This window comes from Theropithecus gelada, chromosome 6, assembly GCF_003255815.1.
Source record: "Theropithecus gelada isolate Dixy chromosome 6, Tgel_1.0, whole genome shotgun sequence".
In the NCBI taxonomy this organism is placed as follows: domain Eukaryota; kingdom Metazoa; phylum Chordata; class Mammalia; order Primates; family Cercopithecidae; genus Theropithecus; species Theropithecus gelada.
In genome coordinates this window covers 139421455-139437331 of record NC_037673.1, presented here as the reverse complement: position 1 = coordinate 139437331, position 15877 = coordinate 139421455, and the positions used below count along the sequence as shown (strand labels likewise).

The window sequence follows — 15877 nt, the reverse complement described above, 5'->3', positions numbered from 1 at the left end:
CCTGAGTGTACACTATTTAATGTAAATTTTATTTCCTTTCAACTGCAAAATAGGGACAGTACCTGTGTCATATAATTTTAAAGATTAATTGGGATGTTGTGGTGCACAACGTCCAACACAAGAAACCACCTGGTAAGTTATATAGTCATAGATATTAAACACAGACAAGCAAAAAATCAATTTCTAGGGAAAATGTCTTCCAGGTTCAGTTTGGCTAAATTACCTTTCTACAGTTCTCTCCGCAGTTCTACAGACAACAGCTACCCCCTGCTACGCACAGAGAGACTCTCCCATCACAGACCACCTTTCCTGTCTATTGGACCAGAATGGGATCTTCATATCATTTTGTATCTTTCTCAAAACTCCTTTAAGAAAACATTACTTGACTGTCTACAGATAACTTTGATATCTAGTTCCTTCCTCACTAAAATATTCAGTGGTTTCCGGATGGTTTGTATTTGTTGCTATGATGCTTTCTAAATCCTGCATTTCCCCATCATTCCCTTTCCTCTTGTCCACAAAGTTTTAATTTCAGAGGCTGGTCCCATTTCACTCCTAGCCCCATTTCCATCACACATTGCCTATGATATGAGGAGCCACTTGCTGTCTTATAACTGATCTAAGTCCCTGCCCAGCACAGAGCATGAGAAACCATCAAGCTCTTCATTCTGAGAATAGATGACAGCTTTACGTTTAGGAAAAGGAAAACAAAACAAAACAAAACAAGAAACCACCTAGAGAAGACTATACTAATACCCATAGATTAAAGAGAGAGAGTCGCAGGCAGGGACCTGGACACACACCTGGTCTACTTACACTGAAGGAAAAACCCCTTCTGGATAATAAGACACACATCTATGAGCATCATCTAATATCCCAGCCCATGAGCCTGAAGTGCAGGTGCAAAGGCAGAGGCCTGAGCCTGAGGAGCTTGTTCTCCGGGAAGAAAGAGGCAAATGACAATCCGAGGCCAAGATTCACCTCTAAGAGCAAACAATGGGCTCCAACTTCCGCACAGAATAAGGACACTGCAGAGAGGTTGGGAGAAAAATGTATGCTGCCAACAACACCTGGAGTCTCTTGGAGGGAAATACCTAAGTGAGCTACTCTGGAAGCCTCAGCCCCATTAAGCATTTCAACTGGGGAACTGGAAAGAGTATGACAAATGGAATGCCAAATAAACATTAACTTGCAAGTGCATCAGTGAAGAGAAAAAGGAGAATGACTAGACCCAAAAGAGATCAGGTGGACAGACTTATCAAAAGAAATGAGGTTCTGAAAACTATCGCAGGGCAAGTGTGAAGGTAGAGGTGAGGTATGTGGGAGTGCGCATGTGCAGGTGCCTATGGGTGCATGTGTGCCCTCACAGCACATCCCTCCAACCGGGCATCTGCTCTGTGGCAAGAACCTAGAAAGGTAAGGTGGCATCAAACCAGGAGAAGTGTCACTATGAACTGAAAGGGCGCAGCAGGAAACTGACATGAACGGCAAGTGTCCAAAGCCCACTGACAATATCTGAACCCAATTCTAGTTGAGTGGACAAAAGGAACTTGAGTTTGTGTACTTAAATTAAGAGGAAGGATGGAAGTCAGTCAAAATTAAAAGCCAGTTTGTGAATTCCAAACGGTGGTAGGCATTCCACAAGTGGTACACAAAATAATTCTAAGGTGGGATATGGATGACCACTTTCCATCTTAATGGTTACATATTTATTTTAACATATATTAGAGAATAATACAGTGAGATCATCGAAGTCATGTTTTTAGAGATCTTATGTATCAGGATGAAGCCAGGGAAAGAAGTGAGTTGCTTTAAGGTTAACTTAAAGAAGTATATTAAATAAGTCACAGTGAGCCACACGAGCTATGTGGCTGTAGCACAAATGGTGAATGAGGGGTTAGGTACATGACTGGCATTTAAGCACTGAGCAAAGTGTGTCAGGAGGCCTCAAACTGAAATCACTGTTATATGGAAATACATACCTTTTTTCACAAATTATTATATTTGCATAATCGTTACCTGTACTTTAATGCCAAAGAGTAAATTCAGCAAAGTGCTGGGAAAAAGTTTTCTGTCTTTGTCCATAGACCAGACAAAGGGAAAGGTGAATTGTGTGAAAACTTCACAGTGCATTATCATCTGCTCACCCAACAGTGATGGGTGGCTGGATTACAACCTGGGAGGGGGCAGGTCCCAGCACAACCTTCTAGCTCCTAGCTCAGTCTTCCTCAGTCAGCTCTCCCACTGGCCCCCCACAGGGTGCCCTTCATGCCGGTTTGGATAGTATACTAGCTTCCCAGAAAAAAAGGGGTCTCTAAAACAAACCAATATATACACACAGACACATACATAAATTGCAATTAAAGAACACACAGACTTGCAGTTATAATGTTTATTCTCTGAGAAAGGAGGGAAAGTTAAACTCCCTACAAATATCTGAGCCTACCTGTATGCGCCGGTCGTGTTTCCAGGGAGCATTTCCTAACATTAAGAGAAAGGCCCTATTGTTCACTCTCTTCCCCTTTTGCATCCCCTGTCTACCATCTGCAGACATGGACAGAGCAGCTTGCTCTGCAGCTGAGACAGTCCTGCTTTCCACATCCTTAACTTTCATCCTTTGCCTTGTGTGATAAAATTAATCTTGGACAAAGATCTAGTTGATTTTCTCCTGATCTCCATCGTCATTCTTATGAGCTCCCAGACAATGCTTTAAAGCCTGTTCCAACGCTGCTGCTGCTTCAGTCTAACTACATACCCAGCACTATTTCAAGCTTAGGGGAATTTACCAATACTGTCTAGCCTCTCCTAATCTACACCGTACACTGATTAGTACAAAACATTAGGTGACCTTGGCTGTCCTGGAAACCTGAGAAGCACATTACCCCATAGCCTGATGCCTCATTCATTCAGCAGGTGTGAGTGAGGCCAGTTCTGTTCCAAGTGTTCCCTGGTACACTCGCAGGGGCCCAGGCCACGTGCAGACCACACTGAGAGTGACCCCAGCCAGATATATTTAAAAGGAACACAGGCCACTGTGAGAAGGAAAGCCAATCCCAGGACAGGGTCAAAGTCCTGAAACCTTGTATATCTGTTGACCTAGAAATTCTTCTAAGAATTTATCTAAAGAAATGTTCATGAAATAAGAGCAGATTTAGTTACAAGGATGTTAATAGTAGCTTTACTTATAAAAGCAAAATATTTGAAACAACCCGAATGATACTAAATATAGCAAGGTACAGCCACATGATGAGATTCAATGACATCTTTAAGTGCAGTAAGGGTTTTGGGATGGGGAAGGTTTGCTTTTAGGAGTTATGGTAAGGAAGGCCATTACTTTAGAAATACAAGGGGATTAAATAACCACCTTTTTTTGTGACAAGAAGAAAGATACCAATCCAGATATGAAGCCTCTCCTCTTCAAGGGACTGTCCTGCCTCTGTCCCTCTATTGTACCTCACAGAAATGAGTAATAATAATGATGATGATGGCAATACCAGTGCCATCACCACCCAGCATTTACTGAGCACTGACTCTGCATCTGGCAACGTTTGAAGGGTCTTAATCCTCAGAACGACCCCGTGAAATAGAAAGCATCAACCCTATTTTGCAGAAGAGGAGAATGGGGCCCTGAGATATCAGGTAACTTCCCAAGCCACACATCGCTGATGAGCAGCAGAGGCAGAATCACACCCAGATGACCCGGGCCAGAGTGTGTTTAACCACTGTGTTCCGCTGCCTCTCTCAGTATAGGTCTCTCTAAGGAAGCAGCTGTGATGCTGACTTACATTTGTAGTCATTTGTCTATTTTCCTTACCCAGTTTTGGACTCCTTAAAGCCAAGGTCCCATGTTGATATTCCCAGTGCCTAGGAGCTGTCATGTAAATGTCAGCTGCATGAAAGAACCAGACTTGGTTATCTGTGTGTGATTAAACAGTAATCAATAATGGTAGTGGCAGCTCTCAGTAATTGGCCCTTGCCATGTCCCAGGCCTTATGCCAGATGCTGAAATGCATAATTTCATTTAATTCGCATAACTTCCTATGAGTGGGTCCTCTTATCTCGATTTTACAGATGAGCAAACGGAGGCACTCTCAGAGCAAAGGCTGAAACAATACTGTATATTTTAGGGGTCAGTACCTGATCATTGCAAAGAACTCAGAAATCCTGAGATGAAAAACAGATGTGATATAATTGTGGTGATAACACGCTGGTATTTGGAACAAGTGGGGTATTGTTCCCTAATTAATTCACTAATGAATTTCAAATATTTTTAGGTGTCGACTCCATGCCAGGCACCATGAGAGGTGGAGTAAAACATCAAGCTGAACAAGGTGCCACCCTCACAGAGTCACATTCTAGTAGGGCATGTGACTCACACTAATGGGTATTTCATTACAACTGAGAAAAGGAAAGCACACTGGCTCTACGGGAATTGCTAACAAAAGGGGAGCTGAAGCAGCAGTGCCTGAGCTCAGCTCTTATTGTGTCAGAGCAGGAGGAAAAGAGACTCAGCTGTTTGTTCACAGGAGATCTGGAAAGACAATCCTCAGTGGCAGCCCTTCCCTTTCATTCTCCCGTCCTATCAGGGTTACTCAGCAAAGGCACCTGGGAGGGCACAATGATACAGTCTTCAAGGACACAAAAAGCCAGCAGCACACAGAGAAGAGCTGGAAGTGTCCACCCTGAGCCGCGGCAGGTAGCATAGGATGTCCCTGAATGCCACGCTGGCCCCACGCAGCAGAGACTCACGTTTCTCTGTTGACTGAACGGTGTGGAAGAGCGTCAGGGGCCTCTCGCTGCAGGACGGGGGCTTGGAGTCACTGCTCTTCTTCCGAGACAGGTGCAGCTGGGCATTGGTGAGAGGCATATCGGGCACGGTGTTAAATATCTGCAAACAAAGTTTCACAACAAGGTTACTCACATCTGTGAACTGGGAAGAAAACAGGCCTGAAGCAGTACAATGGAAAGCTTGGCAGTGTCTTGGAATCAGCAAGAAAAGATCTGAGAAGACCACTGGCAGTTGCTCAAGACTTCATTTTAAACATTTCTAGGAAATGGCATTAAACATTTTCGTTTGGAAGCTTATCCCAGAGTTTGATAACCACCCACTTCCATTTCTAACCTCTTCTGCCACAGTTTCCACTGAGCAGCTTTTCATTGTTCTCTCCAGGGAAACAGAAAGCAGCTGTGCTCAGTAGAAGCCACTGTCTGTTAACAGCACTTGAAGTTTTTGACTACCTTTGTCCAGAACCAATGAATCAAAAATTCCTTTATCTTTCTTCATTGGTTCTAAGTTCTTAACAATTACTTTGTAACTTTCTTAAACTGTGAAACATGGATTTAAATAACATTTCATGAAGGGCCCCAGGGCAGGGCACCATTTCCCAATCCTCATCAGTTGTCCTCAGCTGCAGCATCCTTTTCTAGTTCAGCAGTTCCACATTATCTGTGATGCTGAGCTTTTCCTCGTTTATCTTGATAAAAGTATCACACGCATACACACACACACACACACACACACACACACACACACACACACGTACTATGGACAATTTGAAAAATGCAGAAGAGTCTCCAGAAGAAAACAAAAAATTACCCCGATTCTAACACTTAGAGATAACCACTGTAAGCATTTAGGTCTTATTTAGTTATAAGCTTTTTTTTGAAGAGGGAATTTTATTCTTCTAAAAGTTCATGCTAAAAAATGATAGACAGAAATCATGATAACTCTCATCTTTATTTCTACAGATAAAAGTATGGCAGACTTTAATAATTATAATAGCTAATACTTACATGGTTCTTACCATGATTATAGTAGCCGCCACTTATTGCAGACTCCCTTAGGTACCAGTCATCATACTGTGTTCTTTTCATGTAGCCCACTCAGTTCTCAGCAATCCTGAGCAACAGGTAATGTCCTCAGCATTTTATAATGAAGAACTAAGTCTCAGGGAGGTTCAGTAGCCACAGTTGTAGATACAATTTCAGAAAATAACAGTTTTTCCCCCAGATTCCTTTTTAAATGCATACAATAATACTGATGCTCATTCATTCAATCAACACACACCTTTTAAGTATCTCCTTTACAGTAGGCACTCTGGGTATAACAGTGAAGGAGGCAAACATGTTCTGTGGTTAGAGAGTCTGCCTTCCTGTAGCTATGGTTTACTGAGTCCTTGTCACACCAGGCACTAGGTTAAATGCTTTATATGAATTATCCCAGTTGATGTTAACACACACTTTTCATCATTGAAATTATATTCTTTATTCTGTTTGTATCACATACATTTCATCTAACATTATACAGTATTTCCTCATTAAAAAAATCTTCAGACATGATCCTTAATGGCTGCATGACACCCCCACTATATATTGAAAAATCAAAATTTATGGATCCATTCATTACCATCTCTTACTCTTTGAAGTTGGTCTCCTCCCTCCTGAGTTTTCTCCTTCCTAACAGTCTCTGATGTGTCTAGGGCCACTTTTCACCCATGAGTGGCCCTAGACACATCAGTCTTTCTCATGGTTCTCTCTCCTTTTCTGTGTGCATTTAAAAACACAACTCAAAAGCTGATATGTAGGAAACAAAATCATAAGAATTATAAGAATTTCAGCCCAAACAGCTGCTCTCCATGGGTTGGCGGGTCCTCGGGCTCCAATGATGCCAGCCAGCTGGTTAAATCAGTCTCACTCCTAAACACAGCTGTCTGAAAACAGCAGTATCATATTTTCCCTAGAGGACTGAACATTTTCAACAAGATAAACTGAATCACTACACGTAGCTGAGTTCAACTGGGGCAAGGGAATAAGAAGAGAAGGAAACAAAGTAAAAGCAAGAAAAAACTCCTAACTTCCCGACCAGCTGGAAACCCAAAAACAAGTTTACCAGTGCTACAAACATCTCCAGTCTCCTACTGAGCCTCAACAACAGAAAGAAAAGCTCAAGGACTGCAACCTCTAAGAAGCTTTCTCCTACTCTTTATTTGGTCATCCTCAGGTGACAACCTCACTGTGTACCATTATCATTGACATTTAAAAATGGCTACTAAGTATGAGTTTTGCACCTGCCAGGCACTGTGCTAGGCAGATGCATCCCATGATGCATCTCTAAGCTGGAGGCCAACAGCATAGCAAGTTGGATGGCTATCTCACAATGAGAGATTGCCTGCCCTGCCACACAACTAAGTAGGAGAGTGACCGGGAGTGAAGTCCCAGGGCTGTAGCAGCCATTCATTTGGCTAATCTCCAGGCAATCTTCACTACAAAAGCTGTTGTCCCAAACATACAAGGATGAGTTTCAACCTAACAGTGTCTTCTAGCACCTTTCTGCCTCTGGCCTCAGTTACAGCACCTTCAGCAATCCCTAGCTAAGAGCATTTGAAAATGAATTCCGAGTTAGTGATAGGCCTGGTTCTCATTATTTTCCCTCACATCCTGCTTTGCCTCTGCCTCCCAATTTTGTCTCTTTTTTTCTAATGAGTTATTGAAAATGAGATCCTCACCCAATTACAATGGGAGCAAAAATAACATGGACTTCGATTTCAACTGTCAACAAAAATGCGAGCTTTTACTATTTCCTGAGAACTGTAGTAAATGCTGGAGAAACAAAGAAGAGTAACTTGTGAGGAAGGACCATGGCGTTAGACAGATGCGTGAAAAATTGCTTCCAATATAATATTTATATACAGCAGAGCAGGAAGAGACACGAGAACAAATGAGGGAGAATTCCACTCTGCTCATCAGCTGTTTCCTCTAAAATAATTAAGTTATTCAAGCATAAGAGAATCAGCTCTGCAAGGAGATTTTTGCCATGGGCAAGAGTCATAGTCCCAGGGGCCAGTTCCCTGGGTCTCATTGTGAGCCAGGCCCAGACTCCTGACGACCGCTGATAGGGCTATTCTCAGGATCAAATGAGATAATGTGCAAGGAAGCACACAGCAAAATGTCCAGTGCCAGACATGTGATTATCATAATTACTATTACACGTTCTTCCAAGGTACAGGGTGCCTTTGCAAATTAGATCAAGTCAGAGCAGACGACACAAACTTTCATTAATGACTCTGGAAAATCATTCCCCAAGTGACTGTTGTTTATTTAACTCTGACACTTGAACACATGCAAATTGTTTAAAAAGCCTGTTGACTGTCTGGCCACGGGTTTGCCTCTATGCTGAAAGCTCGAGTTGGGATTCTAATGAGAATCTGAATTATTCACAACTTTGTTGGTTATTCCAATCCTATTTCATTTTGGAAGGGATGATTTCAAGAGAATCAAATGAAGTTTTCTTCAGTCTGCAGAGAAGAATCACTGTGCAAATGAGCCTGCTGAATGACGGAAGCAGGAGCTCATATAACCTATGAGCCGTGGATTTATGGAGCTCTACCATGTGGTTGGAACAATCTACTCATTTCATAGAGACTTTCCAAATTAACACAAAAGGGGGAGATTTATTTTCTGCCCCAAGTGCCCTGTTAATACTGTCCAAACTCACAAACTAATTCCGACTTAGTCAGGAATGTCTTAGAGATAAAAGTAACGAAGACTGTAAGCCTTCTGGAAGCAATTGGGGAATAAAATTGTAAAGCAAAAATAGAACTCTGGGTAACTCTTCCAAGTATCCCCAATTTCAAGCTTCCTGTAAGTGGAATTAGCAGATCCATAAATACCAAGTTACTGTTTCGCCTTAAGCTGCGAGTAACAGTGGTCAGGGGTGGTTTGGCCTCCGCAGTCAGACAGACCTGGGCTGATCCTGGTTCTGCTTCTCATTCAGTAGGCGGCAGCACCTACAGCTACATGGACCTCACCATCACTGACGCTGACATCACTGCCTATTATCACATCAAATACAGGAAAGGATCTTAAGATCATCATACGGGTACAAATGAAACAGGCTTTGGAGCTAGATGGAGTAGAGTTCAAATCCTGACTTTGCTACCTACTAGCTATATAATCTCAGTCAAGATAATTAACCCTTCTGTGTCTGTTTCCCTTGTGCAAGTGGGGATCTAATATCTGCCTTACAGAGCTACTGAAAAGATAATACACATAAAATGCTCAGTGCAGTATGTAGCAAAGAGTAGGCATGAGATGGTGACGGTATAAATGACAATAAAAACACAGAATTTGAGCACTTATCATGCTAAGTCATTTACATGGATTATTTTACTCATAATAACCCTGTAAGGGAGGTACTATTATTCTTGCCCTCTTGAGATGAGAAAACTGAGACTCCCTGAGATTCACTGATTTGTCCAAGGTCACACAGAGAAGGAGTCCAGCTGGACTGGGACCTAGATGGCTTGACTGTCTGGGTCTTAAGCACTTGTGGTCTTTATAGCTACCATTAATTTGAGAGACAGAAGACAAAATGGGAAGATGTAAGTTTTGGAGTCTGGCAAATCTGATTTTAGTCACTTACTAGCTCTGTGACCTTGGGCAAATTATAAAACTCTCTGACCTTCAGAGACCTTATCTGTAAAAAGTCCTAGGACTGTGGTGAGGACTGAAGCACCTAATACAGTTTGACATTCAGTATTCAGAAGATATTACTGTAGTCAATAAAAAAGGAGACATACAAGAAGGGAAATAACTGGAGATTCAACAATGGATTATTTGCAGTCAGGACATGAGGATTTAATTTATAAGTGTAAATTTAATTACTGTTCTTTGCAAAACATTGATCTTAACTGCTTACAGCAATGGCAGAATTTCCTGTTCTTATTCCCTTGCACTGTCTACAAAATTTAAATTTCACTGATTCCCCTCTGGCCCATCTTGACATTGCAGAGCATTGACACTTGTGGAATTTGTTCTTATCCATGTCACATACACATTTTTAGACCTTCTTCAATCCCATCTGTCACATGCGCCTGCAATTTAAAAGGATTAGGAGTCTCCCTGTAATGTGTGTGGTGTACTCTTTATTATGTGCTGTGATTTTTATGGGAGGGAAATTAGGTCATGATGAAGAGCTCCTAGTCTATAACTGCAAAGTAGCTCTGAGACAATAAATCAACAGCAGAGGCCTGGGGATAACAACACAAAACAGAAAGGTTTATATGAGAAATGAGACTGAGCATGTTCTCGAGACACAAATGCACCAGCGCCCATAGTAATGTGGGATTGGTTTGTTTGACGCATTAGGAATGTAGACCTACCACTGTTGAGCACAGCTCGCTCCTTCTCATGACAGACAATGCAGCAGAGGATTGCATGGTTCAGGAGAACCCATAAACCCAGCACCTTCACAGTGGAAGCCAGGCAAGTCTTAGCAGGGCTTATTTATTGTAACTGTTAAGAAGCCAAATTCAGAGGCTGTAGCTGCAGAGGTTTTTTAAGGACAGTTGGAAGTCCTATGCCCTGTTGATATCAGCATTTTGGCAGAGGGATCAACAATTTAGAAAGTAGTTTGGGGAGCTGTATTAAAAATCTCTCAAAAGGAACCAATTACATTTAGTAACTGAGGGTATATATAGACAGCCTGGGAATCCATGGAGAGCTGTGATTTTCCATATCTCCAGAAAGATTCTATTTCCTGTTCTCTTTGCTGACAAAGATGGATAGATGAAAACACAACAACAATCTCCACCTTTATTTGAGTAATACTAAAGGAGCTTCACAATTCAAACAATTACTGGTTTATCTGGGATTTATTGGGGAAAATACATGTGTTCAAATGCACAACCTACCTTATCACATTAATGAAGAGTACCTTACACAGCACTTACCACTAAAAAAAGAAAATAGCCCGGTGGCAGAAGCATTCTAACCTAACACACAAGTAAATCTAGCTTGTTTCTGAACCCTAACAAGGAGAGGAACAAAAAGAGTACAAGCAAGAACCATTGGAAGGAAAGTCAACAAAAAATTTAAAAATAAAAATCGATGAACAAACTACAAAAGCCGTGACCACGGGACAAGAGTAGCTTCCTGAGTAGGCAAGAGTACCAACGACTATCTCAACGCAGTGAGGCATCCAGGGATACCTTTTTATTAATTTCACATATCAACAACTGTTTGAAATAGCAAAGAAATAAAACGCGACTTCTAAACACCTGTCAGTTGCCAAACCAACTATATTTTATTAATGGATGCACATTTTGTGCACCAAGTCCAGAACTAGTGCAATGGATTTCAATGTTACCAATATTTTGGTAAAAGCAGATCGAGGCACATTGGTGGCCCAAATCAATTCAAATTGAGCTAACTACATTGTAAGCCAATAGCATTTGACCAGGAATGCGAGGTTGCTTAGGATTTAGTCCTTAGTCCAGTTGTCAAGCAGGGTCATCCATGATTACTAGCTCCCCTCCTTGACATCTGAGGTTAAAAGTTAACACATTAAAAAGGGGCACTGATCTTTGGGGATTTCTGAGAATTAACAGCTCAAGGATCAACACTCTCACCTCTTCCAAAGCTAACTGATGGACTGGGAAAGGAATTATTATAACTTACTTTGTCAAACATTAATAGGCATCAAAAGAGGCAATGCTGACAAAAGCCTGTAGTACATAACACATGAACACACATACATCCTGCTCCATGTACAGAAACCCTTTCGAGTGCCACAGCCACAAGAAACAGCATGGACTATTACAGAACAAGTGCAATCCTACTATTATGTGTTGGAATTTAACAGCAAGGGGACACACACACACACACACACACACACACACACACACACACACAAAGTAGCCTGAAATTTCATGTTGAACCAAAACTATGAAAAACAAGCAGTTTGTTTTCTTGATAAGGTTCGCCTTCTTAAACATCTAAAATTGTCATCGTCATTAGCAAGTAAGCCTTTAAAACACTAGGTAAAGGGAAAACCTTGTAAGAAATATAATTTCTGGGCTTTGAGATCTTGGACCATGACAGCATTCAATATTTTGTTTGTTTGAAAATCTTAGCTAGAAGCATAAAAATATTGGTTGCTTTTACCATAACCTTAAGTTTTTGCCTACTTTAGTTTTAAGACTCAGTGTGATAAGGTATGAGTTTGGGGAAAAGATTCTGTTCATACGGAAATGGTAATTTTGCATAACTGACTGCTACCTTAACATAGCGTGGGAGGAGCCAAAATCTTTGCCATCTGAGCTTTCAACTCTGAAACTTGACTGTAGGTAAAAAGAGCTACATCATCAAATCTACTCTTTAGTTCTCATATAATTCAAAGAGAGTCCAGCATATGGATCATTAATAGGAAATGATGCTACGAGCTAGTATTTCCCCTTAGGAAGTCTGGCAAAAGAAACAAATTAAGAATCTCTCTCTACCCTCCAAGCAAAGCCTGTAGGTCAAAGGTGACACTATCTGAGCTGCAGGTTTAGAACAGTATGGTTAACTCTATTGTGTTGCTATTTATTTAATGTGTGATTTTGATGTCAGCAATCAAAGTACTATTTGGTTCAGCTTCCAGGGATGTCTTTCTAAAGTGCTGACATAATCATTTTAGCCTCTACTTGGAAACCTCTGAGAGCTCCCAGTTTTCAGAAGTCAGTTCAAAACCTTTTCCTACAGCTTTCAGGACCCTTAGCAAATGGACTGAATCCAGCTCTCTGGCATCATCACCCACTACTTGTTAACAAACAACCCACAGTCTTTCATAACCATGTAATTTAATACAAACAACTTGATTAATGCTGCTCCTCTGAGTGGCTGTCCCTCCTATCTCTACTCTTTCTCTGCCTAGAAAACTTCTATTGATCTGTCAGAGCCCAATGCCATTAGAATTAAATTATTTCTCCTCAGTGATGCCATAACACTTTATTCATCTTACTGGAGGTCATTTAACACACTGTATGACAGTTAGTTCTATCTTGATAAAATGGGGGTGCTTTGAAAAACCTATTCTACTTATCTTTGGCCAATGGTAGATATTCAATAAATGTTTACTGCATTGAACAGAGATTAACTAGAGTAGATTTTGAAAGCTTAGATTCTGAGAGTAGTACTAAGTTCAACCCCTGTTCCTCTCCTAATCAGCCGCTTCTTAAAGTGTCTGCGCTTCAGGCTTATAATTTGTAAAAACAGAGCTAAAAATATTAACCTTATAGGGTTGCTGTGAAAACTGAATGATGGATATAAAGCTGCTTAGCACAATATCTTGTAAACAATAAGCTGTAAGTAAAAGTTAGCTATTACTATCATCATCATTATTATTTCTGGACTGTTTTCATTTAAAGGATTCGTTCGTCATAATTGAGTAAACAGTCAGTATGTATCACCAACATAGAAAAAAAAAATTCCATGAGCCCCCAAACATAATATCATATCTCCTAGCTGTTTCCTCTCTGTCTCCTCCTAATGTAGGATATTTATTTCCCAGAACTGTGCCAAACACTGCTTCCCTCCCAGGTCTGTGAGAGAGGTGGAGGACAGAGGTTCTGGACCACTGTGACAGGGTAAGCAGGTCGCTAGTGCGTTCTATCTGACCAAACTCAAGTTGTGTGTGAAACGCATCACTATGGTTCCCAGGAAGAAGACATAGATGGATTCTCTGGGTTGTGGGGAGAGGGTGTTTCTAGACTTGCAGGTACTATCTTGAAGGCGTGTAGATGTGAGTGACAAAATAAAGGAGATCATGTTCACTATTAACCCTCAGCTGAATGTCTAATGTTAACCCTTGGAAAACAAGAGAAAGACACGCAGGCAAAGACAGAAAAGATTGTATGCCTTAGCTAGTTAGAACACAGAGGTCTCTTACCTTCTATTGAAAAAGAGGTGTTTTACCAGGTTAAAGAAACTGAATTACCCACTTCTCTTTCCTTTTTCTTTAATGCCAATGTTTTTCCAATTTTAGATATTTATGAGTTGGTTCTCCACACCCAGGCTCACAAAGGGCATTTAAGGGCTAAAACTGTCACTACCACCAGATGCCTGAGGCCCCTGGTTGAATAAAAAGTGGCAATGCAGAGAAGAGGTGGTAAAGCACTCTCCATAAAAACAGTGGGTTGCTACCTAAGCTCAGCACAAGCCGCTGATAAGAAAGCAGAGTCATTCCTAAAGGGAACTAAATGCAAACTTGCTGGGTACCGTAGATCCCCTGCAAAGACAACGGTCAACAATCCTCCCACGCCGTTGTGCACACATTGTTCCTCCCACCCAGAGGCGGCTTCTCGCTCCCCCCGCCTTGAATCTGGCTGGACTTGAGACTTGCTTTGGCCAACAGAATGTGACAGAAATGATACTTTGTTCCAGGCCTAAGCCTTAACAGCGCTTGCTGTTTCTGTGTTTACTCTCTTGGAAGTTGGAGCTGGACTCCTGAATGATGGGACAGCACCTGGAGACAGAGGGGTCTTGTGGAGGAGGATCAAGGCATTCTGGTCCACAGCTAGTACCAAAGTCCCAGCTGTGTGGAGTGAGGACACCTTGGACCCTCCAGTCCCAGTCAAACCACCCCAGCTGATACCACAAGGGGCACACATGAGCCCTTCCCAAATTTCTGACTCACAGAATTGAGAGTAATAAAATAATTGCTATTTTAAGTCACTAGGTTTGGAGATGATTTGCTACATAGCAATAGAAAATTAAAACAGGCATCTTATGGCTCTCTCCATCTCTCTGTCAATGGAGTGGCTCCAATGGCTAGATGCCTGGGTTTCCACACCTTCTTTTCAGCACCATGCTCCATTTATTCCTAGAGCCCTCCTAATGATTATTCCGAAGCACAAAGTACATTATATAAAATGTTAACATGAGAGAATACTATGCCAGTCGCTAAGGGGGATATATACTTCAGCCTGCAGTGGGGCTTGTTTCAAGCAAGCTTGTTTCATATGAAAAGGTGCTGCTGGAAAGCATTTCTTCAAGTGGGGTTTCAGGATTTTGTCTAACTTCTGACACTAAAGACTAGACAGAAGAATAGTCACCCCTAGACATCTGTGTGTGTGTGTGTGTGTGTGTGTGTGTGTGTCTGTGTCTGTGTATGTTTCTATTATAGAAAATTAAAGCCAAGTCTAAGGAAATGCTTGGTAAATATTAATGAAGACCTTACGTACTATGAATTTTTATGTTTTAAAACATTTTATTTATTTATTTTAGATGCAGGATCTCATTGTCACCCAGGCTGGAGTGCAGTGGTGCAATCGTAGCTCACTGTAACCTTGAACTCCTGAGCTTAAGTGATTCTCCCACCTCAACCTCCCATAGCTAGGGCTATAGGCATGTGCCACCACATCCAGCTGATTTTTCATTTTTATTTTTTGTAGAGATGGAGGTCTTGCTATTTTGCCCAGGCTGGTCTCAAACTCTTGGCCTCAAATGATCCTCCCACCTTAGCCTCCCAAAACACTGGGATTACGGGTGTGAACCATGGTGCCTGGCCAACACTGTGGATTTTAAAGAGTAAGTCTCTGACAACATCCTTCTGAGGACATAAAATTGCTCTGGATTTGATGGCTAAAGTTAAGTTCTATTGGCAGGGAGTTTATACAAAGTATTATCGCCAGAAAGCCAGAGGCCAGAGCATAGCCACGGATGCTTAGAATTGCTGTGAGGTGAACACCATAGACTTCCAAAAAAGACTGAGGGAATATTTCCTTGCTTTATACTGGGCTAGGCCTGAAGCTACACTGAAAAAGGAGTCAAGATGGCTTATTCCAGTTGCTTTCACAAAGACAGCAAACCCTATGAATATGAAGGACGACCTTCCCAGAGTAACGTACATGTACTGTTCTCAGAAGTCATATACCGTGGCTTTGGCAATATTCTATTGATCACATAGGCTAGCTCTATTCAGAGGTGGAGGGGGCTACACAAGGGAATGAAGACTGGTGGACAGAATCACTGGGAGCCATGTTGGAGGTTGGCTGCCACATTCACCCAAAACCAATGTACTAGTGTCTACCGAGGAACAAAACACAACGTCCCTGCT

General features: G+C 41.6%; 1 protein-coding gene across 3 annotated transcripts in view; it reads right to left on the bottom strand.

The window, feature by feature from the left end:
- ARHGAP26 (Rho GTPase activating protein 26) overlaps positions 1–15877 on the bottom strand; it is a 460108-nt gene that overhangs the window by 87417 nt on the left and 356814 nt on the right. For all 3 annotated transcript variants that reach the window (XM_025387513.1, XM_025387515.1, XM_025387514.1), the window contains exon 19: positions 4750–4888. In XM_025387513.1, the coding sequence (XP_025243298.1) occupies positions 4750–4888 (139 nt within the window). The remainder of the gene's footprint in view (positions 1–4749; positions 4889–15877) is intronic.